The sequence below is a fragment of the Ciconia boyciana genome, chromosome 5, assembly GCF_034638445.1.
Source record: "Ciconia boyciana chromosome 5, ASM3463844v1, whole genome shotgun sequence".
NCBI lineage: Eukaryota > Metazoa > Chordata > Aves > Ciconiiformes > Ciconiidae > Ciconia > Ciconia boyciana.
In genome coordinates this window covers 82,672,412-82,695,974 of record NC_132938.1, presented here as the reverse complement: position 1 = coordinate 82,695,974, position 23,563 = coordinate 82,672,412, and the positions used below count along the sequence as shown (strand labels likewise).

General features: G+C 47.1%; 1 protein-coding gene across 1 annotated transcript in view; it reads left to right on the top strand.

The window, feature by feature from the left end:
• The window catches only part of FRAS1 (Fraser extracellular matrix complex subunit 1), a 177,204-nt gene that overhangs the window by 137,686 nt on the left and 15,955 nt on the right, over positions 1–23,563 (top strand). The window contains exons 33-58 of the mRNA XM_072863417.1: positions 578–692; positions 1,188–1,325; positions 2,153–2,185; positions 2,910–3,041; positions 3,796–3,921; positions 4,745–4,992; positions 6,512–6,660; positions 7,108–7,270; positions 8,024–8,159; positions 9,209–9,405; positions 9,806–9,959; positions 10,545–10,808; positions 10,924–11,112; positions 11,530–11,649; positions 12,097–12,276; positions 14,331–14,455; positions 15,168–15,308; positions 16,259–16,486; positions 16,771–16,884; positions 18,132–18,282; positions 19,399–19,558; positions 20,044–20,206; positions 20,665–20,911; positions 21,848–22,192; positions 22,513–22,673; positions 23,061–23,208. Coding sequence (XP_072719518.1) covers positions 578–692; positions 1,188–1,325; positions 2,153–2,185; positions 2,910–3,041; positions 3,796–3,921; positions 4,745–4,992; positions 6,512–6,660; positions 7,108–7,270; positions 8,024–8,159; positions 9,209–9,405; positions 9,806–9,959; positions 10,545–10,808; positions 10,924–11,112; positions 11,530–11,649; positions 12,097–12,276; positions 14,331–14,455; positions 15,168–15,308; positions 16,259–16,486; positions 16,771–16,884; positions 18,132–18,282; positions 19,399–19,558; positions 20,044–20,206; positions 20,665–20,911; positions 21,848–22,192; positions 22,513–22,673; positions 23,061–23,208 — 4,327 coding nt within the window. The remainder of the gene's footprint in view (positions 1–577; positions 693–1,187; positions 1,326–2,152; positions 2,186–2,909; positions 3,042–3,795; positions 3,922–4,744; positions 4,993–6,511; positions 6,661–7,107; positions 7,271–8,023; positions 8,160–9,208; positions 9,406–9,805; positions 9,960–10,544; positions 10,809–10,923; positions 11,113–11,529; positions 11,650–12,096; positions 12,277–14,330; positions 14,456–15,167; positions 15,309–16,258; positions 16,487–16,770; positions 16,885–18,131; positions 18,283–19,398; positions 19,559–20,043; positions 20,207–20,664; positions 20,912–21,847; positions 22,193–22,512; positions 22,674–23,060; positions 23,209–23,563) is intronic.

Below are 23,563 nucleotides of genomic sequence, written 5' to 3'. Positions count from 1 at the left end.
GGTCAAAAAAGAAATTCCTCCATGTGAGCATGGAGGTTGTGCATCTGCAGAGGACAGAGTGCACTAAAAACACTGCCACTTTGTTGGACAGCCTGAAAGTGGGGATAAGCTCACAGTTTTATGAAGGAGGAGGTGTTTGTCTCTTTTTCATAGGTTTATAAGCCCCTTCTGATTCTCCAGAAAGGACTTAACAGAGGTAGACCTGTATAGAGCTCTCTTCTGTTGAGCATGATAGTGCCCAGCTTCTGCATTACACATTTGGTTTGGTTTAGTTTACAGATGAGCTGAAAGTGGGTTTAGGTGGCCCGTAAGACTTTAGCAAATTTTACTTATTATCAAGCTTTACTGTCCTCTGTAATTTCCTCCCAAATAATCCCTATTCTGTACAAGTTTGAGAGACTTGGTAAAGGTTGAGCCCGTCCATCCCTTGTCAGTTTTACGTCTAAGAACTAGGCCTTTAAATTCAAAGACTGTCTAATATTTAACTATAGCAAAGCAAATTCTCTTTCAATGCATTTTTGGGTGAATCTTCCCATGTCTCTGGCCTTGATGCTCATGGTCTAATGTGTTTATTGAGGTGCTGGAGGACCGTGTGACGGTGATTGAGCCCCATCACCTGTCCTTTGTAGACGCGGAGATTCCCAGTGAGAAAATCCTGTTCAACGTGACTGTCCCTCTCCTCCCTGGCCAAGGCAAGTGTACCTGTTCAGAACATGGCAGCTTGCTGCTGAATTAATTGCCATGCTTTCTGAGCACATCTAATTTTTCCCTCACAGTATCATTCTGTGGAGGCATCTATTAATCCGTTCGGCCTCCTTCATTAGCTTTTGAACACCTTGTCTCTTAACCTGATTTCTTTGGCTTGTTTAGGAGTAAGCCACAGAGCTCAGACGGTTGTCTTACTATTGTCTGGAATGTATTGAATGTTGTACCCCATGGCTTTCTGCTTTCCACCTCTCTAGTGAAAGGTATTTGAAGAAATGACTGAGGGAGAGGAATGTCTGTTTAATTTCTCATGTCCCAAGAATCCATCCTCAACGCAGTTACAGCCATCTGACTCATTCAGGAACCACTGAAGATGTAAAAAGTTGTTCTTGGGGAGAGAAAAATAAGATGTGGCCTTTGGTATCTTGTTTTAAAAATAAAATTAATTCCTCCTGTTAATACTGAGCTCTCTGTCTCCGTAGGTATCGTGGAGCATACAGACAGGCCTCTCTCCCCAGTCAGGTATTTCACCCAAGCAGATATAAACCGTGGCAAGATTGCTTATCGTCCGCCAACTGCAGCTCCTCACTTGAGAGAGATCATTGCATTCTCCTTTGCGGGTAAGGAACTGAATGTTCTTTGTAGTGCCGTGTTAGACTGACAGAGGTAGCTGGACTGCTGGTCTTCTTCCAGTCCTGAGATGACTTCATGGTTATGTCATACTCGCGAGGGCATGAGGCTTGAACGATACAAAGGAATTAGGAGTCTGCCTTGGAGGAGCGTACCAAGAGTTCACCCGTTTCTTGCGACTTCAACAAGATTTTCCCCTGTGGTTTGGTATAGCAACGTTCAGTGAATTATGGGGATATGGCAGTGCTCACTGAAGCATTTAGCATTGCCAACGCTAGTACTGGATGCTGTGCTGGGCAAACTGCTGATCTGCTGCTCTGTGGTTAGGAACCGTTGGCCCTGCCATGCTTGAGATCTTTGCTGCACTGGGCGTTTAGTTCTTGAGACTGAGACTGGCATTGATGAACTGAATTCATTTAGCCAGGATTTCTGGCTAAGAAGATTTCTACCATCAGAGGAGAAAGAGTCTGGAGCAGGAGGTAGAAGGGCAAAACTAGGACAAACTTCAAGCATGTTTGACCAGTTGATGCACAGGATTGTGTGATGAAGTGCCAGTACATGGTAGATGCAGTTCTATGCATCACCATGCCTTCCACTGACATCAAGAGGAGTTGCACAGTTTGGAGGAGGGTGTAGCATGTTCTCTCTCATTACCTGAGAGAGCGAAGGCAAGGAAAGAGTGCTTTCCTTGGTGAGGAAAGACTCCAGTCTTGTTTAATGTCAGCATTTGCTTTCTCCAAAAGTTGTTCAAATCCACATCAGTATGTGCTTTGCTGTCCTGACCACAATTACTCTGTGCTTGTGTTTGTCCCATCAGGTCTCCCAGAGTCAGTGAACTTCCGATTCACAGGTATGTGAAGCCTTTGCTCTTTCCTGACCAAAGCAGTTTTTATCCTTGTGCCCTTCGTGTTGCCTGTTATTCCTTGGCCTTTTCTCTGCTGCAAGCACACCTGTAGGGCACTCAGTAGGAATTTCTGGAAATGCACGTGCCTGAGGAATATTAATTCATGTGTCCCAACAGTGTTTTATAGAAGCTAAGCTGCAGCTCAGTAGAGACATCTTTTTGCAATAGTTGCCTGGAGTCTGTCCTAAAAGCCTGATTCATTCCTGTTTTCCCCCAGTGTGAACAAGGCCATCAGAATTTTACTCTGCTTTTTTTTAATATAGCATGGAAACATTTCCACAATTAAATTGCTATTGATAAGCTGCTTGCTTGGTTAACATATCTTTCCCTTTCCATGTGCCTTCTAGCACAGGTATGCAAAGTGATCCACCAGCAAGGAGAAGCCCATGTTCTGACTTAGGAGCACACCTGATAGATGTATGGAAGATAGTATGTACACATGCACACACACAGACTTTTACATTTGTCTTGCTAGGAGTTGAGTTAGGGGCAAAGATAAATACCCTTGGCAGGTGTGAATTGTGTGTGTATGTCCACAAAGGTGTAGATTGACAAGGTGGGAGAGAAGTCAGCGACGTGGGGTGGTGATTTTTTACAGAAAGATGAATTTCCCAGGTGAGTCCCTGAAAACACATCCCTACACTCCGGTATGGTTTTTGTCTGTGTCTAGTGTCCGATGGAGAACACACAACCCCGGAGATGGTGTTTGTCATTCATTTGCTCTCTGCGGAGCAGCAGCCTCCAGTTTTCCAGATTGCAGCTCCGTTCCTGGAGGTCAGCCAGGGGGGCAAAGCCACCATTGGTGAGTAGGGTGGAAGAGATGGGGTGCAGAGCTCAACCTGGGGCACAGTGTTTATTGCCAGGAGGCCACACGGATGGAGCAGGGGAGAGTTTCAGTCTCACTCACCTCTGTCCATTTAGCGAATGAGCTGTGGTTGTGCAGGTGTAGCAGCAGCCACTGAGAAAACTGTGCAGTGGTGCGTCAGAAAAGTGCCCGGGGATATGGCAGTCCTCCTCCAGCGTATGGCAGGTCCGTTCGTTGGCTGAGGCAGGGGAGAGCAGGATCAGGGACCTGCTGCTGCTCTACTTTTTCCCTCTTAGGCTGCTCTGCAATTGCTGAACTATTGGTTAGTGGTGTGATCTGGTACACTGGGTTGTTTAGTCTCTTATTAAGCGGCTTAATAAGCCGCTTTCTGCTTGCGTCAGGAGGTTCTCTGGGATACCTGAGAATACTGGGATATCTGTAGATACCCCCCTGCTATATGAACATGTGCACATCTCTCTCATAAGCTGAGGGTTTGCATAGCTGTCATTTGTGAGCCATACTGGCAACAAGTTCTCCGATACAACTTCTGATCTGAGCATCATCAGGAGACTATTTCCATGAAACAAGCAAGCTCTTGGGCTAGGACAGCTCCAGAATTATTTTACTTTTCACATACTGACTGAATTACAGTTTTTTGACTCCATTTACAAGAGCACATCACAAAACCTGAGGGATATTCCCAATGTTGTGTCTGAGGATGCTGAAGCCATGCTCTGTTTCCCCGGCCCAGGGATCCAGTTAGCCGTGAGTGACACAGATACAGCTCCCGAGGGTCTTTTCTTTGAGCTGGTGAAACCTCCCCATCATGGCATTGTGCTCAAGTACAGCGCAGACGTGCAGGAGCGCATGAGAGCAGGTGAGTTGAGCAGAAGTCTTCCTCAGCGCAGGAGAGGGGTCAGCGTGTGCCTGTCCACCTAGCTGGTTTAGTTGACCAGGAGGAGACAGATGCCTCTGGCAGATATGGCTGCATCCACAAGCGTGTGAATTTTCTGCCTGGAAGTGTGTGACTGCAGGAGGGAGTGCATGAAAGACTTTTTCCCGTTTGTTGTTTAGTTCCTGGCTGAATCAGTGCATTTCCTGTACCGAGTATGTGTGGGCTAGTGGACAGTCACTCTATGGCGATAACTATAACCAGCTGCTAATCAAAAGGGATGTTTTGTTTTACGTGGTAACTTATATCTGAAGTAATTTAGTGAAGTAAGGTAGTGAACATTTCTGCTGAAGTCTGTGTAAACCTGTTGTGATCCAGCAGTCAAAAGCTCCTGTGGAGTTTTACTGTTGATTTTGGTAGCAGCGGTTTCAAGTGTGTGATCAGATGAACAAATATTATCTGTAGGAGAGTAGTGCAAGCAGAAGATGTGGAGAGGGAAGCCTTATCTAGCTATGACAGGCATGAGCTTACGAAGCAGCTGGGAAGAAAGGAGGATCTGCGCACTCCCTGAGAATTGTGAAGAGTCGCTGCGTCTGTGAAGCTGTGAAGGTTACAGCTTTTCCTCTGCCCTGCGTATATACTAGCTCCTTAATAAATGTCTTCATAACTCACATCCCTGTAAGGATGGTATCAAACGCCAGTTTAGTACATGATTAAGTCTTTTGCTAAATCGGGGCCTTAGGTCATTTGAATTGGATTGGTGCTCTGAATAGAGTCTTTCTGACTTGTGCATTTTCTTTTTGGGAAGGTGACACCTTCACCTACGAGGACGTCACTCGAAATGCTCTGCAGTACGTGCACGATGGTTCAGCAGCAGCAGAGGACAGCATGGAAATCTCTGTCACCGACGGTGTCACCACAGTGACTACAGTCCTGAGAGTGGAAGTGTCCCTGCTGGATAACAACGGTCCGCAGCTGGCCCCGGGCTGCTTGTTGGCGGTCACCGTGGCTAGTAAAAGCTCTGTGACTCTCTCTCGATTGCACCTCGCTTATATCGTAAGCTTTCATCTATTTCTAAACCCAGCGAATGCTGCCAGCCTCCCTTCCCTTATCCCCCCACAGACCCTTCGCCACACACAGCTCTCTGCCGTCAGTGTGGATTCGTGGTAGAGAGCTCGAGTTTTGACTGTGTCCTGACTAGTGCTGCCAAAAAGGGGATAACAGACTCTTTCATCCGACAGGGTTTTAAGGCTATCCCTCTTTGACTGTAACAGAGATGAACTGCCGTGCTAAACATGAGAACTGAGTTAATCCCAGATTTTTGTATCGAACAGACTTGCTAATAAAGCACATGGATTTGCTAAGTGATAATCCCTTGAAAATTTGAGCCCCATCACTCCCCTTCCAAAATTGCCTGGTTCTTTTTCTGGACATATTTGAAGGGGGGAGTTTTAAGCAAACCAAGATGCTGCACTCCTTTTTAGCTTGGAGTTGGTCCCAGAGGTTGCACGTTGTACAAGAGTGAAAAGTGAATTCAGTACGAGGTGAAATTGTACCGGTACCAGTAGGTGAAATTCAGAAGAAAAGTGTTTTACTCCTTGCAGATGATTTAGCAGCAAATGCAGCAGCAGTGGATTTCAGGTATGCAGATATGCTCCCCTTAGGGAGGAGGGAGGAGAGATTGCAGTGCATGTGTGAGGCTGGCGAGACCTAGGGTAGTGGCTGTCAGAGATGATTAGGGAACTGCAGGGGGTGAGGTAGGATAAGAAGGCAGATGAATGTTTTTTCCAAGGGATCAGTCTGAATACAAGTCTGGGGTCTGTCCTATTCTCCTCTTCAGGAGGAAGGCTGACAAGGGAGCTGTTCAGGTTTAATCTGAGTAAGAGAACAGTTAGGGAAAAGAGGATTTCATCCCTGACTCATATGCTGAGGATATGATGATTTCTGCTTTGGGTCTTATCTTTCAAGCAACTAACAAAAACTTTTAAAAGAGGACATCTGAGTTGTGATATCATAGAGATGGTTGTACTTAATGTAGTTAAAGAGCCAAAATCGGCTTTTAGTTTAATGTGAATCTGGCTTTTGCAGCATTGCTCCACATTAACCTTTGTTTTACTAAGAAGTGAACTCAGCTCTGTATCTCTGTCTGAAGCACTGGTGGGCAACAGTTACTCCCTGTGCCAGCTATCAGCTAAATTTTGGCTCACTTCATCTGAAGTCAGGAAAAGCGTATTACATAAACGGTCCAGTCCACTAGGAGTGTAAAGTAATTCGAAAACAAAAATACCAGGTTTATGTCTGGGAGATTGTGTTGATGTGATACAAGGACACAAAGAAAACCTCTCTGAGCTGAGAGGAAATGAAAATACATGTTGCGGTAGATTCCGAAAATGTCAACCCAATTGACTCTCTTCTCATCAATAGAGCTTCATTTAATGTTCGTCAGCTGTGGGTCTGACCCAGCTAGCTTGATATATTTCCCTATAAAACATTTTATTCCTCCTTCCATTTTTAGTGGAAGGAAACAAAAGCTAATCTTGTCTTGTTTTGATTTGGTTTGTTTCTTTATGTTTAGGACAACAATTCTCCTGACTCAGAGATAAGAATCCAGTTAATATCTCTGCCTGCATATGGCACCCTCTTACGGATGTCGGGCTCTCATGATGAAGAGCTTTCCAAGGTTTATAATTTCACCATGGAAGACATCAACAGCCAGAGGATCAGGTATCAAAGAGCTATTCTCCTTCAAGCCATGCCAGTTAAAAGCTCAGTGGGCTTTCCACAGGGATCTCTGGGCTGTGTTATGTTAGTACAATGTATCAAAGATATTTTTTCCTTTCTTGGCTGTTGTATCCTATGAGATTATGAATGAGAGCATTTCCTCTGTGCAGAATTAGGTGTTCATGCATGTCTGAAATGCCAGTAGTTGATGTAGCTTTAAATTACAGGGAGTTCTTTCTGTATCTGCGATGTCATGGTGATACTTTAGGTAGGCAACACCTAAACCAGTGATTTAAAAGAACTCGGGGCATGAACATGAAGGAGAGTTGGGAACTGAAATGCCACCTCTCTTTCAAGAGGTGTGCGTTGACCTTTAAATGCAGGGATGAGATGTATTTGCCTGGCTGTCAGTAAGACTGCCTAACCCAGATTGTGTTCTGACTTTCACAGCTACTCCACCATGTTTGAGACGAGCAATCAGCCAGTTACGGACATCTTCCACTTTGTTGTTTTTGATGCTGATAACAACCGGCTTGACAGACAGATGTTCACTATCACTATCACATCTGCCCAGACAATGCCGTCACTCATTGCTTTTGCTGACCATATCACTGTAAGTGGCTACCCGGGATACTAGGAACAGTGACAGGAATGACTTAGATGTGAGGAATTGAACAGTTTTCCTGGACTGAGGGGCAATGACTGAAGAAACATGGTGTTGCACATGCAATCCTGTGAGTGCAAAGGGTTAACAAATTACTTGGAGGCCAGAGGAGGCTGACAGTACGGCTGCATCCCTGAACCTCATCTGCTTACATCTGTTCTAGTCAGGAGCTGGGTTCTCCCTAGGGTGTCCTGTTGATATGAGTGGAACAAGTCTGACTTATCCCTGTTTAATATTTCGTCCCTTATTTCACCAGTTTGTGTGTAAACGATGAGCAGAAGACAAGTCTGAAAACCTCTGGTGCTTTGGAGTGATACACACCATTTCAGACTCCTTATCAAAGCCTTTTGAAGTCATCTCCCTCCTTTCCAGCTTTGCATTCCCCCTCCCTTGCCTTCAAAAGGCTCTCCTCAACAAGAAATGCAGATCTTGCCTTCCAAGAGGTCAGCATGACTCTGCCAGTTCTCTTTTTGACCTGATGAAGCACTCCCAGGCTCCTCTTGGGGGCTAGGCAGGCTTTGTTCTTCCCATCCCACCTCACCTCCCAGCTGATTTCATGCTTAACAGATCTAGGGAGGATGGGACAGGACTTCAGAGACCAGGCAAGCCTCTTCCATAGAGGCAGACTTGTTCAGTAACAGTTCGTGTGTTGCTGTGTGTTGTGTGCCTTGGCGGTAGTTTTGTCATGCTTTTGCTTTCCAGGTGGATGAGGGGGGCAGGGTCCCACTGCTGGCTCATCACCACTTAGCTGCTGATTATGATACTGCTGCCAAGGAAGACCTGAGGGTCACAGTTATCACTCTACCTATGTATGGCTACATTGAAAACACTAAGACAGGTAAACTGCTTGGCTATCTCTTCTTCCTCCTGGCTGATGAAAGGGAATGTAGGAATTGTCGTGCTGGAGCACATTCTAATCTGTCTCACCGCAATTCCTCAGTGCAGTGCTGGTGGCATCAGTTGATCATAAAGAGCTCGTAAGGTCAGCGTTACGAGATAAACTGTCTCTGGGGAGCATTTCCTCCTAATTCTCGTTTGTTAGAGACTGGTCTATGTTGTGAGACTGGGGCATGAAGAGCCTTTTGAAGCCCACATGTTGTATTTTCATCATGCTTTATTTTGGCTGTTCTTGTTACACAGAACAAACTTTGCTAAATTCCTCTAAATGTCCCAGCAAGCTTTAAGGCTGGGAGAGCTGTGGCAGAGCATGCTGGTAACGTTCTCTTATCTCATTGTATTATCCAGAAAAGGTAGGATTTATACCACAATGTCCAAAGATGTTCATCCAGGAGACCTGTCTGCTTAATCCTGTGTGTGGTCCTAACAGGAGTGGCATATATCATTTAACTTAAATCATAACTTGCCTTTGTAAAATATCACCGTGGATTAGCCAGTGTAGTGGCTTGTTACAACAGCGATTGCCTTTCTTTTGGAGAGCACAGGTTGCTAACCATTACACGTTATCCCTCCTAAGTGTGTCCTATGAATGAACTCCAGTTTGTGCCATTTTGGTAATGGTGAGCCTCTCTCCTTGAACAGGCAACGGCTGGGTGATTTTCTTGGTTGTGAGACTTAGTTTTGCAAGGTGAAGCTTGATGTAGAGATTGTGTTGAGGCCAGATGGCACATTAGCCATTGTCTCATCCCTGAAGAAAGCCTAAGTAATTCTGGGACGTGGGGTTGCTTGTGCTATGCATAAAACTGCAGCTTCCCTAATGCCTGCTCTAATGCAGCAGATGTTGCTTTCTACAAAGGTCACAAGATGTGTGAAAGCCACGTCGTAGGAACAAACATCCTCTGCACCCTTCACAATCTGCCATTCTTCTCCTAATCCTGCTGCTTATCGGTGAATTCAACATCCTTTCACTAGCGGTATTCTGGTTTGCAGGTGAGAATTTTGGCCCGCAGAGTGAGTCTGCTGTGACCGCAGACACATCCTTTTCCCTTCAAGATGTTCTAGAGAACAGCATTTACTACTTCCAGAGCGTCCATGAAAGCATCGAGCCAACAAGTGATGTTTTCAGCTTTTACGTGAGCGACGGCTTCAGCCAATCTGAGGTGCAGAGCATTAACATCACAATTCAGGTACACCTGCGCTCACTGGCTGCCAGAGCCCTCTCCTTTCACATAGACACATGACTTTTAGAGCGCAAGCTTTGCTCACTCCTTTGTAATACCTGGGAAGGGGATTAAAGGGAGTTTCCTTCCTCCTATCTGTTTCCTTCCCCTAGTACAGGCACATAATTCCCCTGTGACGCCGGAAGAACTGTTGTGCATTGCAGTGTCTTCCCCAGGGCTTATTTCTCAGATGTCTCCTCCCTCTTAGAAGCAGCCATGATGCTGGATAGATTTGGAGAGACTAGTGTCGCCCATTAATGGATATCAGCACCAATACTGTCATTTGGGAGCTTGTATTTCATTCAGGTGGGCAGTGGTCTTTTCCCTTTGTCCCTTTTTTGACTGCATGCCTTTGGGACCTGTTCAGCGGCAGAACGATGAGCCCCCAAAGATGGTGCTGGAGCCTGTCAGAGTCCACAAGGGCTCAGGTGTGGTCGTTACCAAGGCCTCCCTCAACCTGTGGGACTTGGACACCCAGAACAGTGAGCTTGTCATCGTGGTTACCAAAAGTCCTGAACATGGTAAGTCCTGACAAGCTGGGGGGGTGAGAGAGAGACAGTATGTCTTTGTGCATCTGTGTCTGTGTGTCTTTATATCTGTGTGTATGCAATAGCCCCTGATGTGAGAGAGGAGCCTGGCATATTTATCTAAAGCACATTTAGTCTGTGTTTGGACCAGCGGCCGCAGAAGGACTGTGGTTCAGAACAGACCTATTCTCTGAGAGTTGTCCCTCGCTATTTGTGGGAGAGGGGAAAGGGGGACTGCATGTATTTCCCTGGGAATTTCCCTTTTGTGTTACCCCATTTCCTATTGCGGGGTTCAGTTCCAAAGAGCTGAGCAACTAGCATCTATCTGCAGTGATAAAGCAAGGCAGGATGTCAAATGAAGGCTAGTGTCACGTTAAACTAGTGAGGGCTGTGCACCCTTTTTCAGATCACATGTATATAGCCAAATTCGTACCAGTTCTGGCAACAAGCAGATAACTTCCTTCAATTTTGCCAGTAAGGCTATGTCTACCTCTGCGCATCCCACTGAGAGCTGGCACGGAAAAAGTCCCCAGCAGGCTGTCTTCTCCCCATAATTTTCATCCGTCTATTGTTTGTCAGGTCATCTCCGCAGGAGGCAGACTGCTGCAGAGCCCCCAGAGCATGGACATGTGCTGTCCATGGGCTCATCCTTCACCTACCAGGACATTTTGGATGAGCTGATCGTTTATACGCAGAGCGGTGCAGCAGCACAAACAGACGAGTTTGGCTTCTCCATCACGGATGGCCTCTACACACAGACGGGGAGGCTGGAGTTCTTCATGGAGCTGCCGAAGAAGCAGCCACCCACATTAGCTGTCAACAGGGGCCTGCAGCTCCCAGTTGGTACGGGGAGAGGGAGGAGAATGGTATTGCTTGGTATTGCTGTACGGTCCAGTCTAAACCAGTCGCTTAGCTGGATTGGCTGAAGCTATTTGTGGACTTTCTTTTTGTGGTCCAGGCTCTGCCGCATACCTCACAGATCAGCACTTGAAAGCAGCAGCTATTTCTTCAGAAGACACAACGATTAGATTTGTCATGAAGAGGGATCCCAGCATGGGCCATCTGCAGTTGACCAAAATTGATAATCCAGTCCAGATCTCTGTCGAAGGACCTGTCAAAAGTTTCACCCAGGCTGATATAAATAAAGGTGAGAGTGCTTGATTTTAGATAATCACGGCAAGTAATATGTGGCTGTTTTAGGTAGTCCTGCGAGGAGTAGGGAGTTGGACTCGATGATCCTTATGGGTCCCTTCCAACTTGAGATATTCTGTGATACTATGATCTTTATGAGAGCGGGAGGATGACTTGAAGCAGGGAAGGGAGAGGGAAAGAAGTAAGATAAGGTTGTTGTGTTAGAGCAGAAACACGTTATCGTTAAGCAAGTGTTAAAAAGTCTCTCTCGGCAGGAGAGAAAGAATAAAGAGAAAAAAATAATGAAACCCAAATCCAGGAGCTCTGTGAAGTCCCAAGTCCCTCAGCTTCTAGTGCCAGCCTGGTTCCAAACTAAGAATTAAATGATGCAGCCTGTAATACACCACCTCTTTTCTCCTGTCCCTCTCTCCAGGGCAAGTGGTGTACAGTCACAAGAAAGGGGATCCTGGCGGAAATTTTGCCTTCACCTTTGATGTGATCGATGCAGATGGCAACAAACTGACGGACCAGGTTTTTTATATTAGTGTATTAGGTAAAAGCTAGTGCTGAATTTCTGTTTTCTTTGCTGCAGAGCTGAGGCCTTCATAGATTCCCTTCCCACATGTATTGCAAGTTAAAGATGTAATTCTTGAGATGCAATTTTTATTTGCTGTTAATTCAAAGGCCTTTGAAGTTTGGGGCATGGGGAGAGTTCATGGATGTAAGGATTAGCTCTTTGGTTTCTGACAAACTCACTGAAAAAGGTAGAAAAATTCCCCTTAATATCTTCATACTGTCTAGATTGTCTTTAAGACGTTATAATGTTACCGTCCCCTCGATTAATGCCAAGGCCCGGAGTACCTGGTTTGGAATTACCAGTCTGGGAGGTGTTTGTGTGTATGTTGTCTTTTGCTTGAGCACAAGTACCCAATTTGAACCCTGTTCCAAGGAAAGGAAGGGTGACTATCTCCTAACTCAGCTTTGTATTTAACCCTTTCAGAGGACAGATTTCCCCCCTCCATCATCTCTAACAAAGGGCTGGTCTTGGATGAGAACTCAGCGAAGACGATCACAACCCTCCAGCTCTCTGCCACTGACCAGGACAGTGAGCCGACCCAGCTCCAGTACAAGCTCACCAAGCAGCCACAGCTGGGGCACCTGGAGCATGCGGCCTCCCCAGGTTAGCAGGGTGGTATTTTACTTGGTTGGGTACTCCTAGCAGCAAAGCACTGGAGGGCTTTTGAGCCCTAAAGATTCAGCGCAGGAAAAACGTGCTCGGAGGCAGCAGCACAGAGTTATGTTTCCTGTTAGAAATCAAATGGTCATTAGCCCAGAGAGTTGGAGAAGAGGGTGAGTGGAGGCAAGGCAGCCCGATAATCACAGATGAGGATTTATTCAGCCTCTGGGTGAGTTTATGCCCCATGGTAACCTTGCCTGGTGGAATTCGCAGTTCAGTCCAGCTTGCCGCTGTGTGAATCTCCTCTTTCAGGACCTATTGCTGCATCTGCACAACAGGCAAACCTTCAGCCTTTTCTGTGGCCACATATAGTACAATGCCCAAAAAAATCCATCCCCTAATGTCCGTGGTAATAGAGCCCACCTTGGTGAACAGACAACTTGCTTTCAGTCCCCCCAGTATGTCCCTTGATCCCTAAACAGCAGCCTCTTTCCCCAGCTGGGCTTTGGAGAGAAGAAGGGAACTAACTGCTGAGTTATTTTAAAAGGAAGCTACGCTGTAGTGTGATAGATACGCTGGATAATTGAATTCTGGTAGTTCGGAGAGGGGGGATTGGTCAATCCTGTGAAACTCAGAAAAGAATTACCTGAATTTTAGAGTTGCCTTCCATGCCCACTGACAGTATGAGTGTCCTACCCCTCTCTGATTGAATTAGTCTAAATGTATGCTGTCATATAATATGCTCTCCAGATTTAGATTATACTCATCTAAGATTATGTTCCTTCATAGAATTAGATTTCTTATTAACATGAGATTAAAGTGGAAATATCTGCTGTGTGTTCTCAAGATGCAGACAGTCCCTGTACAGCTCAGTTTTAGTGTGTGGTTTGCCTCATCTTCTCACAGTGTAAGATGTCCTCTGGCAAACATGTTGAAAGGGTAGGAATAATGACTGAAAGTTACAATAAGCAAATCCCCTGCTGAGAGAAAATTAAAAACTTGCAATATTTTTGTCTAAATTGCAAACTAAATGGTGAATCTTGTACTTTGGAGACCTGAAAAAGCTGGATTAAGGATTTTATTGACCTGTTATTTAAAATGTGATGATTCTGATTTCTGTGGTTTTTCATGTCTGTGATGGACTAAGAAAGATATGGAGTCACACACTGTGAAAGAGTTGTTCTCATGATTTAAATGACCTAAACCTAAGGAGAGAGTACTGGAGTGTTCAAAAGAGAACACAGACCTTTAAAACTAATGAGCTCTGAGGGAAACCTTGGCAAATCATCCAGTTTTGGCTCATTTATTTATATCGGATCCATTTGTAGCATGGCCAATACTTGTCAGTAGCCATTTAACATGGTAAACTGGTGACAAACTTTTTGTCAAGGTTTTTGTTGTTGTTAAGAGCAGTAAAACTGTCGAGTGCAGCGGTGAGAGTTAAAGGCTCAAGTGCTTTTTAAAATGCTTGTCGGGTACCTTTCTGTGTCTGTGTCACACCTAATGACCTGTAAAGATGTCGCTGTAAGTCAGTGTTGAAAATGGGGCTTAGTCTGTTCTAAATGCAGGGGTACAAGGAGGAGAAAAGAGAGCAGAGACTCTGAAGGCATTTTTTAAAACTGCTGTGAGGCCAGGAAACCTTTTGCCCATACTCAGTGATGCCTTGGTTAGATCAGTCCTGCACAGGAGTGAAAATCGAAGTGTTACATCTGCTGTTTTTCTCACAGCTTCTCTCTCGCTCTCTGCCCTGAGAGGCCCATCCCCAACAGGGTGTCCTGGCGGTGTGAGGTGCCATTGTAAAATTGTAAGTCTGGGAAGAAGTCTATGCTTCTTTTTGCAGAAGGGGTGCCACTATGTTAATTTAGAAGTTGTTGAGAGGAGTTTTTAGGAGGCTTTGTGCCAGCTAAATCCCTGGCTCAGCTGAGGTTCATGGTACAGCCTGAACTGGAGCAGAACAAGCCAAGACTGGGTGCTTATAGCTAGATATGTCCAGCTCCCTATATTTTCCCTGCCTCGCTCTTTCTGTTGCACTTTATCCTCTATTGTTCTTTTCCTAGGGACAAGAATTAGTTCTTTCACCCAGGCAGACTTGGCCTCTCGCAGCATCCGGTATGTCCACACCAGTGACATTGAAAAGCACACGGATGCGTTCACCTTTTCTGTTTCTGATGGAACGAATGAGGTACGTCCCAGCATGTTTTTTTGCCTGAGTCAGAGCAGGCTATTGATTCTGTAGGATGTGATGGGAGTCAGTTTTCCTTTTGTGTGCTTGTGAAAGACGGTTACACGTAGCAAAGGAAATGAAACAAGCCACACGTGGGCTTGTCATTTGGCAATGGTGGGTGCTCTTGCTTCCCCTGCTGTGAGAGATCTTGTGTACCACAGGGAAGGGAGCGAGCTCTGTGAAGGGCAGGGGGAGCCACCTGCGATGTAGCCTCATGAGACTGGTTTACCAAGATTTCGGTGTCTGGTTTTCATCTGCTTACCAGTTGCTCCTGGAGCTCAGCTTTGATCTGGTGCACCGACAACATACCCACAAGCACAGTTAGACCCTTGAGAAATGTCTCTGTCCTACTGTCTGAAAGGGAAAAATTATAGCTGCAAATAGAGGGAGAGTGACAAAGTAGAAGGAGGGAGGGAAGGGAGGAGGGAGGGAAAAGTGGGTGTCCATAAATATCACAAAAAGAGGAAGAATAAATTAGTGGGGAGGGATAGAAGATGTCACGTGCACAAGATCCGAGCTTAGAATCTCTTCTTTACTCACTAAACAAGGCCAAAATGAAGTGACCCAAACTCAGTGGACCACTGTGGTCTCCTTAAAGCATTACTGTTTCAATGGAATTGCACTCTTGGTAGACTGAATTCATCAAGAGAGGCTTTTCCTCCTGTTCCAGGTGAGCCAGAAGTTTGACATCACCATAAACCCTGTGGATGACTCCTTACCCCTGGTGCAAAGCCTCGGGATGACAGTTCAGAAAGGTGTGAGAAAAACCATCACAGAGTTTGAGCTTAAAGCAACAGATGCTGACACAGAGGTAAGGCAGGACTTCCCCTTGCCTCCTCCCTCCCCTGTTCTGCTGCACATCGGGGCTATCAGAAAAATGGGCTTGTGTTCAAAGAGAGAGATTATAGTGAGTGTCATCTCTCCCTGTGCTCATACCCTGTCTGATCACAACATCAAACAAACAGCTTGTGGCAGGCCCAGTTTGTACATAAACAGATGAATGAGTGTCTGAGCAAAGCAAAGCCCTGGCTTGAGAAATGGCTTCATCCGAGATGCTTCTCAGACACATAAGCAACAAACCTACATGGAAAACATTTAGAAGTTGTGATCAGAGCTAATCCTTGCCCTGTCCCACCTTCTCTCTGAACATTGTGGATCTGAACTGAGTTTATGCCTAGCCTTGACACTGAGTTTATGCCTAGCACAGATGAAAATGACATTTCCTCTTCCTCCTCCTGGGTCTGGCAGGAGGCTAAGCAGTGTCGTGTTGGCTCTACCTCACTGCGCTGCAGTTTCCCTGCAGCAAGAGGGCTCCTGGCTGCCTGTTACTGCCCTGAGCCAAAGATCCTGCCCCAAAGGTTATCACTGCTTCCACCCTGACAGAAGTGACAAGGGACACATCGCTTAGAATGGCTGCAGAGTGGGGGACTGCTCTTGTGTTTGAGGGATTGTCACGAAGGCAGGCGGGAGCCGTCTCAGACCAGCCAAACCAATAGTTTGGTGTGATGTGTCTAGCCTAGCTCTCCCTGATCGGGGTTGTTTTGTAGATATCCACCTTGGGAGAGGGATGAAGACAGGGTAGGGCTCAGGGTGAATCAGTTCAGCGTGTGATGTTGCGTTTCAGCCCCTGGTTGGAAACACTGTGCTAGGAAAGCTGTCTGGGCGTAGAGTCCCTCTCCAGGTGTCTCGAGCTGGAAGGACCTGCCTGTCCTGGTCCTGGGGTCACATCATCAGCTTTGCCACTCTGTCTCCTTGGTGCAGGCTGAGTCAATTACGTTCACAGTCATGCAGCCCCCTCGGCATGGCCTGATTGAACGCACCAGCAATGGGCAGCATTACCACCAAGCCACCACCTTCACGATGGACGACATCTACCAGAACCGCATCAGCTACAGTCATGATGGTAGCAACTCGCTGAAGGATCGCTTCACTTTCACTGTGTCTGATGGGACCAATCCCTTCTTCATTATGGAGGATGGGGGGAAGAAGGTAAGGGGAGGAGAAGGGATGTGAGGGAGACCTTCTATAGCTAATAGAAAGCTACCTCCTCTCAGAGAAGGGGAGACTTAGCTGCTGTTGCTCCACTGAAGATAAGGGCTGAGTATTCTCAGTTATGTGATGCCATATGCTTCTTCCCTGGCGTACCAGCCTTTGTGTCTGCAAACTCGCCCCAGGACCTTGATCCCAACACAGCTGAAGGGAGCAAAGCTGGTAATATGGTGGATGAGGCTCTGACTCCCAAAGTAACAGCCGTCTCTCTGAACTTTTGTCAGGTTGTGACAGCAGCACCACAGCGCTTCAAAGTGGACATTCTCTCTGTGGATGATGGGACACCCAGGGTCATCACCAACCTGGGTTTGCAGTGGCTGGAGTACATGGATGGCAAGGTAACTGCCTGCCTGGGTTCAGCTTAGATTGTTCCTCAGACTGTTCCAGGAGAAGGAGCTTCACAGGAGAACCTCCTGATCTTTCACCATTTTTATTTTTGTGATAGAGAGCAGGTGTCCCTCTGTGCCCGTGAAGTGTCCTGGAAAAGGCAGAGGTGTGCAGAGATGCCAGCACTGCAGCTCCATTAGCTAAGCCAGGCAACGTGGCTCCAGGGCACTAAAGTGCTTCCTGGACCACTTCCTTCCTTTACATCAGCCGGAGCATCAAGCCTGGCTCTTCTTGGCTCTTGCACGACCTGTGCAGTTCAGTACAGCTGCTGCCCGCCTTCCTGGGTGGACACATCCTGCCCCTTGTCCCTCTGCCCCAGGGCGGTATGTTTTAAGCTTTGCTGATGGGCAGGGAAGTCTTGATTATGTGCCACAGCAGCCATGGTAGAGATAAATGGCTTTCAGAGAAATGTGGTATAGGGATTTCTTGCTGTGACATGCCTTTGTTTTGCTGAAGCCCAAACAAAACGCCAGGAAACTCTCTGTCGTGCTTGTTTTTGAGGACCCAGCATTAACTGCAAAGAAATACTTCAGTTCTTCTCAGGAAAAAGGCTTGGAAGACACTGTAGTAAGAAATTGTATTAAGAAGTGGCTATCTCAGCTCAAATTCCTGACTTGAGAAAAAGCACTCCTGCAGCCTCAGGCAGTTCAATTCTCTCTTTTTCTCCTGCTGTTAAAGGTGTTTTCTTTTTAAAGAGGAAGCAAAATGTGGTGGAACTGAGGCACATCTGTGTGAGGTCATTTGGAAGAGGACTAGTGCAGGCTCACTAAAGCAGCATGAACTGTCCTGAGTGAATCGTTCAACTTGAGGCTGTTTGCAGCTGTTTTGGGCAAAGCCAGGCCTCACCTGAGCGTCAGCACAGTTCATGGAGCAGTGGTTTCCAGGTGAAACCAAAAGATTTGTCATAGCTTTTAGCCCCAGCTAGATAGGGTTGGGCAGCTTGTTCTGAATTTGCTTTTCTTTGAGCCACAATGTTTTTTTATTAAACAAACCAGATGCGAGGCAGAATTTGAATCCTTCATGTGCTGTCAAACACCTTGTGGGGCACCTGTCTGTTCAAGGACGCTCTGTGTGCTCTGTGCTTTTACATCCCCTACTGTTTGACAGAGGGATGGTTGGGCTTTTTGGATGAACAGTCAATCAGACTTGCACTGCTGGATCTCCAGAGTTTTACTCCCTTGGTTTGGCTTTAATCCAGGCGACCAATCTGATCACTAAGAAGGAATTACAGACGACAGACCCTGACACAGATGACAAACAGCTGATCTATGAGATAACAACTGGTCCCAGAAATGGTTATGTGGAGAACAAGCTGAAACCAGGGACAACTGTGACCACCTTTACGCAGGGTATGGAAGTTGGTCTGTATGCTGTTGCTTTTTTCCTTCAGCTCCTTCAGTGTGTCAAGATAGCCTGGGTGTGGGTGTGGGGGGAAAGGTGGGAGGGGAGAAGACAAGGGGCAAATCTCAAAGGTGTGTCAAAAATAAGAACTGAACTTTGCTCTCAATTGCAGAAATCGTGTAATTTCTTACAGATGCCACCCTGTGTCCTGTAGCACACCCAGGTTCTACAGCCTTGTGTTAGAGCTGGAGATTTGACTCGGCACAGTAAAGAGGAGTTGTAGATATTGCATGTGGTCACAAGGTCTGGTAGATGTTTAGATGTTTAGAATCGTCACAAAGTCTGGTAGATGTTTAGCCAGCAGCGCATGTGGAAAGTTCACTCTTGCAGGACTGAGGGGCCCTCCATTAGGAGGGGGAGGTGAGGGAGCAACTGCTTCCTACCACACTGTGCTCTTTCTGATTGCTGCTCCCTCCAGACTTCCCTGGGCAGGCTGAGAGTGAACTCGCAGCGCAGCCTTTTTTAGCATTTCTGCTACTGCAGTTCGCAGAGCCTCGCACCACACTGCATTAGGTCCTGTACAAATGCAGTCAGCAGTTCTGCCTGTCCCTTCTCATCAGGCCCTGCCAGCCACGCCTGGCCTCCCGCGTGCTCAGGGAAAAAAAAAAGGAGGGGGGAAAAAAAAAAAAAGGAAGAGACCTACATTATTTTAGGGCTGAAGCTTGGGAAACATATATTACACTGCAGAAGGTCACAGAGCCCGAGCCATCTCAGCAGTGAGAAGGAGCCCTGTTAGGACATGCCAACTTCTAGAACAGAGATGAAATATGTGCTGCCCAGGCAAATTCATATTTCTTGCATTTCATCAAAGCTACTTTAAATTTACCTTATTTTTAAGTATGAGCCATTATGGATAAAGACTAGGCAAGGGAATGTCTTGTCACAGCTTGTAGGCTGGCTTCTACTGCAGGTAAGACCAAGGAAGTCAGAAAAGCTGCTGCAGCATAAAGGGCGTGTGGAGAACCCGATCCCTGCGGCCGGGTGGATGCGTATCTCCCTACTGCTCGTCTATAAAACTGCCGTTGGATTTCTGGGTTGGCTCATTGGATGTCTCCTCCCCACAGAGGATGTGAACCAGGGCCTCATTCGGTACGTGTTGCATGAGGAGAAGGTTCAGGAGACCATGGACAGCTTTCAGTTCCTAGTGAAGGACAGCAAACCCAATGTGGTCAGTGGCAACATCTTCCATGTCCAGTGGTCTCTCCTCAGCTTTACATACACCAGGTAAATGGCATGGGGTTTACGGTACTCTTCTGACAGATGGGGTCTTATCTGGAGTGAGGCGGGTTGAGCTCTGTAAAATGCGATTGGACCTACAGCACGGAAATGAAATTCTGGGGCAGTTACCATCACTTCTGCCTGTGTTTCACTGGCACCCCGTCAGGACTGAGGTCTCGCCGCTGTGCACTGTAGCACCACACGTAGCATTCCTGTCGAATTAACACTGTTGATTTCTACAGGGGGGCCAACAGCAGCCGGTATGGAAGTGGGAACTGCTGTGCGTGTCAGTGAGGAGAAGTGCCTGCCGGGTTAAACCATGGAGCAGGGTTGCTGAATGGCTGCCATCTGCCCAAGTCCCTGATTATTAGCGTCCCTCAGATTTTCCATGGAGGCAACAATCATCCTGAGTCTACAGTGCTCAGTATCAGCGTAAACACACAGGGTTTGCTCCCCAGCCTGTTATTTGTGTCTGCTTGATACGTTTCCAGCTACAGTGTCAGAGAGAGCGCAGGCTCTGTGAGCGTCACCGTGAGGCGGATTGGTAACCTCAACCAGTACGCGATTGTCTTGTGCCGCACAGAGCAGGGAACAGCCACCTCCAGCTCCGGTTCACAGCCAGGAGAGCAGGACTACGTGGAGTACGCGGGGCAGGTAGGTTGGGGACACCAGGAAAGGGAAGGTCTGACCATGCATGCCATCAAGCCTGGATGAAAGAACTGATAAAAACACAAAGGAGACTGTATTTCCTTTCTAAAAATGCGTGGTCTGTTTGCTTTCAGAAGAGGGTCTCTTTTATCATCAGTTTTTTAAGTTGGCAGATAGGCTTTGCAGCAGTGTTCTGACAGACCACAAATGTTACGGGCTTGCCTGAGTAGGAATGTCACTCCTGATCATGCAAAGGGCTAAAACCATGACTGAGATGAAAAGGGATAGAGGCCTACGCACTGCATTTGCTGCTGCCTTTGACCTCCACTAGCCATTTATCCCTGGGTAGGGTCGGTGTCTGATGCCGCTTGTGCACAGGGTATGACTCAGGTGAGGGTAAGACAGGAAGGACAGAAAGTTTCAGACCCCAGCCCAAAGAGAGCAGCCCACTTGCTGCCTTCCAGGTGCAGTTTGAGGAGCGGGAGGACACCAAGGCCTGCACCATCGTCATTAACGATGACAACGTCTTTGAGAGCATGGAGAGCTTTGCTGTGGAGCTCAGCATGCCGGCCTATGCTCTGCTGGGGAACATCACCCGAGCCACGGTCACCATCACTGACGCAGAGGACGAGCCCACCCTGCAGTTTGACAGGAAGACGTACCACGTCAGCGAGAGCGCTGGTTTCCTCTCTGCTCCTGTTGAAAGGAAAGGTGGGTCGAGCCGGGCAGAACGACTTTCTGCGCTCCTGTGGGGCTCTGCGGCACGGGAGGAAAAGCGGCTCCGCAGGCACTGCTGCGGGTGAGCCGTGCAGAGTCTGAACCCACACGGCAGAGAGGGTGGATGGGGAGCCCTGGAGACTGTGGTCAACAGTAAACTGGGGACAGAGAGAAGTGAAGTACCTCTGGACAGACTGTGAAGTATGTCTGGCTGCCTAGAGCTTGGATTTTAATTCTGTACTTTATAGGTAATAGAATCGGTTTGGTGCCTGTATCCTGCAGTCTTTTATCACAAGACTAGGATTACTGCAAAGGCAATCTTTGCAGTATATACTTTTGCCAGGCTCAGGCAAACAACTGTTTCCTGTTGGCAGACAAATAACAGTGACCCCCAAAACAAGTGGTGTTCCTTGGGGTTTGCTTGTCTATTATTTTGGGGTGATTCTTTGATTTTTTGGAAGTAGCTTTGTGGCGCAACTGAAATGACAAGCAACAACGCAGGGCAGATGGCGCTTTTTTGTGTTCTTTTTCCCAGCTCTGCTGTAAGATTCACCAATCCAGTTAAAGCTCCCGGCTTTTGGATTCATTTCTCCTCCCCGCATGAGCAGGAGCAAACCCTTGTATTTATTTGCTGCTTCTCTGTGATCTAGATACTGTGTTTTGCGTGGACCCTATCACTGTACTGTATATTCTTTAATAGATTAGTGCCACCCGTTTCCTGATCATAGTAACCAAGAGTGCAGATTTGGAGCATGCTTGGAAGTCAGACCTAAGCCAGCTTTTATGCAAGTTTAGGAGCAGGGATGGTGTTCTTCTTTACTCCTCACCCCCTTTTCTGAATGCTGCTTTATTATTTAAGTGAATGGTGTCTCCACCAAATAGAGTAAAAGTATTTCCATAGAGTTACAGTTTTTTTCTGTTGCATCTTAGGGGATACCAGCAGCACTGTGTCTGCCATCTGCTACACTGTCCCCAAATCAGCCAAGGGAAGCAGCCTTTATATGCTGGAATCCGGCTCTGACTTCAAGTCCCGGGGGATGGCGGATGACAGCCGCATTGTTTTTGGTCCGGGTGTCACCATGATGACATGTGACGTCATGATGATCGATGACAGTGAATACGAAGAAGAAGAGGAGTTTGAGATCGTATTGGCCAATGCCTCAGATAATGCACGCATCGGCAGCCGGGCTTCAGCCATTGTCTTCATCAGTGGACCCAACGATGCCTCTACAGTGTCCCTGGGGAATGCTACTTTTACCGTCAGTGAGGCTGCAGGTGAAGAGTAGCAGGGGGCTCCCCCAGGGCTGCTCCACACTGCGTTGGGGTGCTTGCCGTGAAAGCGTGCTTTCACCAGGAAGAGGTATCAGAAGGAGGCATTTAGGGCACAGCAACAGAGTTGTAAAAGATCTGCAGAGGGTTTCTGTCCTTCCCTCTGCCCACGTGGGGAAGGTTGGGCGTTGTTCTCTGCAATAGCCTGTGCTGAGTGCAGGAGCAGTGGTGAAGGGAGAAGGGCATGCTGAAGGGAAAGGAGTGGTTTTGTGGTATGTGGCTGCTTTCTCATCGTGGTTCTCTCTCGTTTGCAACTGGTGATGCAGGAAACATTGAGATTCCAGTCCTCCGACAGGGACCTGATCTCTCAACCCCCATCTCGGTGTGGTGTGCCACTCGGACGTCAGACCCCCCATCTGCCAGCCCGGGAATCGATTATGTCCCCAGCTCCAGAAAAATAGAGTTCAGGCCAGGCAAGACAGAAGAGGTGAGGAGCCGCTTTGACTCCTGATGAGTCTGCTCTATCTGGTGACCCTTCTCTCTTGTTTATGTGCATACTCTGTATTTGCCATTTGCCTGTTTTAAAAATCCTTTCAGGAACACTTGAGCATTGTTAGTGAATCTGCCAGGCACAGATTCACATCTGATCAGCGCTACAGCCAGAGAAGATTCTGTCAGGCCACCTCTCCCAGGATCAAGATAACTGCCTATTCTCTGAAATCATGCGCCGGATTTACCTAGAACATTGTTTCCATTGATTAATGAATTCAGAAAAGGCCTGACATAATGCCTTTACATTAGACACGCAAATGTGAGTGCCGGGAAGGATGACAGCTTTGCACCTCTAAAAGCAGGACTTCTGCTTTCCTTCTAGTTCTGCACTCTGACAATCCTGGACGATGCGCAGTACCCAGTGATAGAGGGGCTGGAGACATTTGTTGTTTATCTCAGCTCACCCCATGGAGCTGAGCTGACAAAGCCGTTCCAAGCAATCGTGGCCATTAATGACATCTTCCAAGATGGTAAGTTATCCGTGGCAGCTCTATCCAGTCCATCCTGGCCTCTTCCTTCACACTTCCACGCAGCAGGAGGCTAGTCCAAGTTAGGTTATTACTAGGCTGGATTTAGCCTATTTTCCTGGGATCCTCCCGTTCCATTTGGCTGCCCCGTTTCTTTCCATGCTTCACTCTCCACAAGAGCTTGGAGTCTTTGGGAGCGCAGAATGAATTTTCCTGTAGTGTTCCCTCGCTTTCAGCCATGCTTTGACTCCTCTGCTCAGAGCTCAGTCCTTGTTTCATGCTTTCTGTGGGCCAAAGTCCCCCTTACTATGTGAGAAAGTCTCACTGCATGTTTACTTTCTCTTGTGTTTTCATGTCT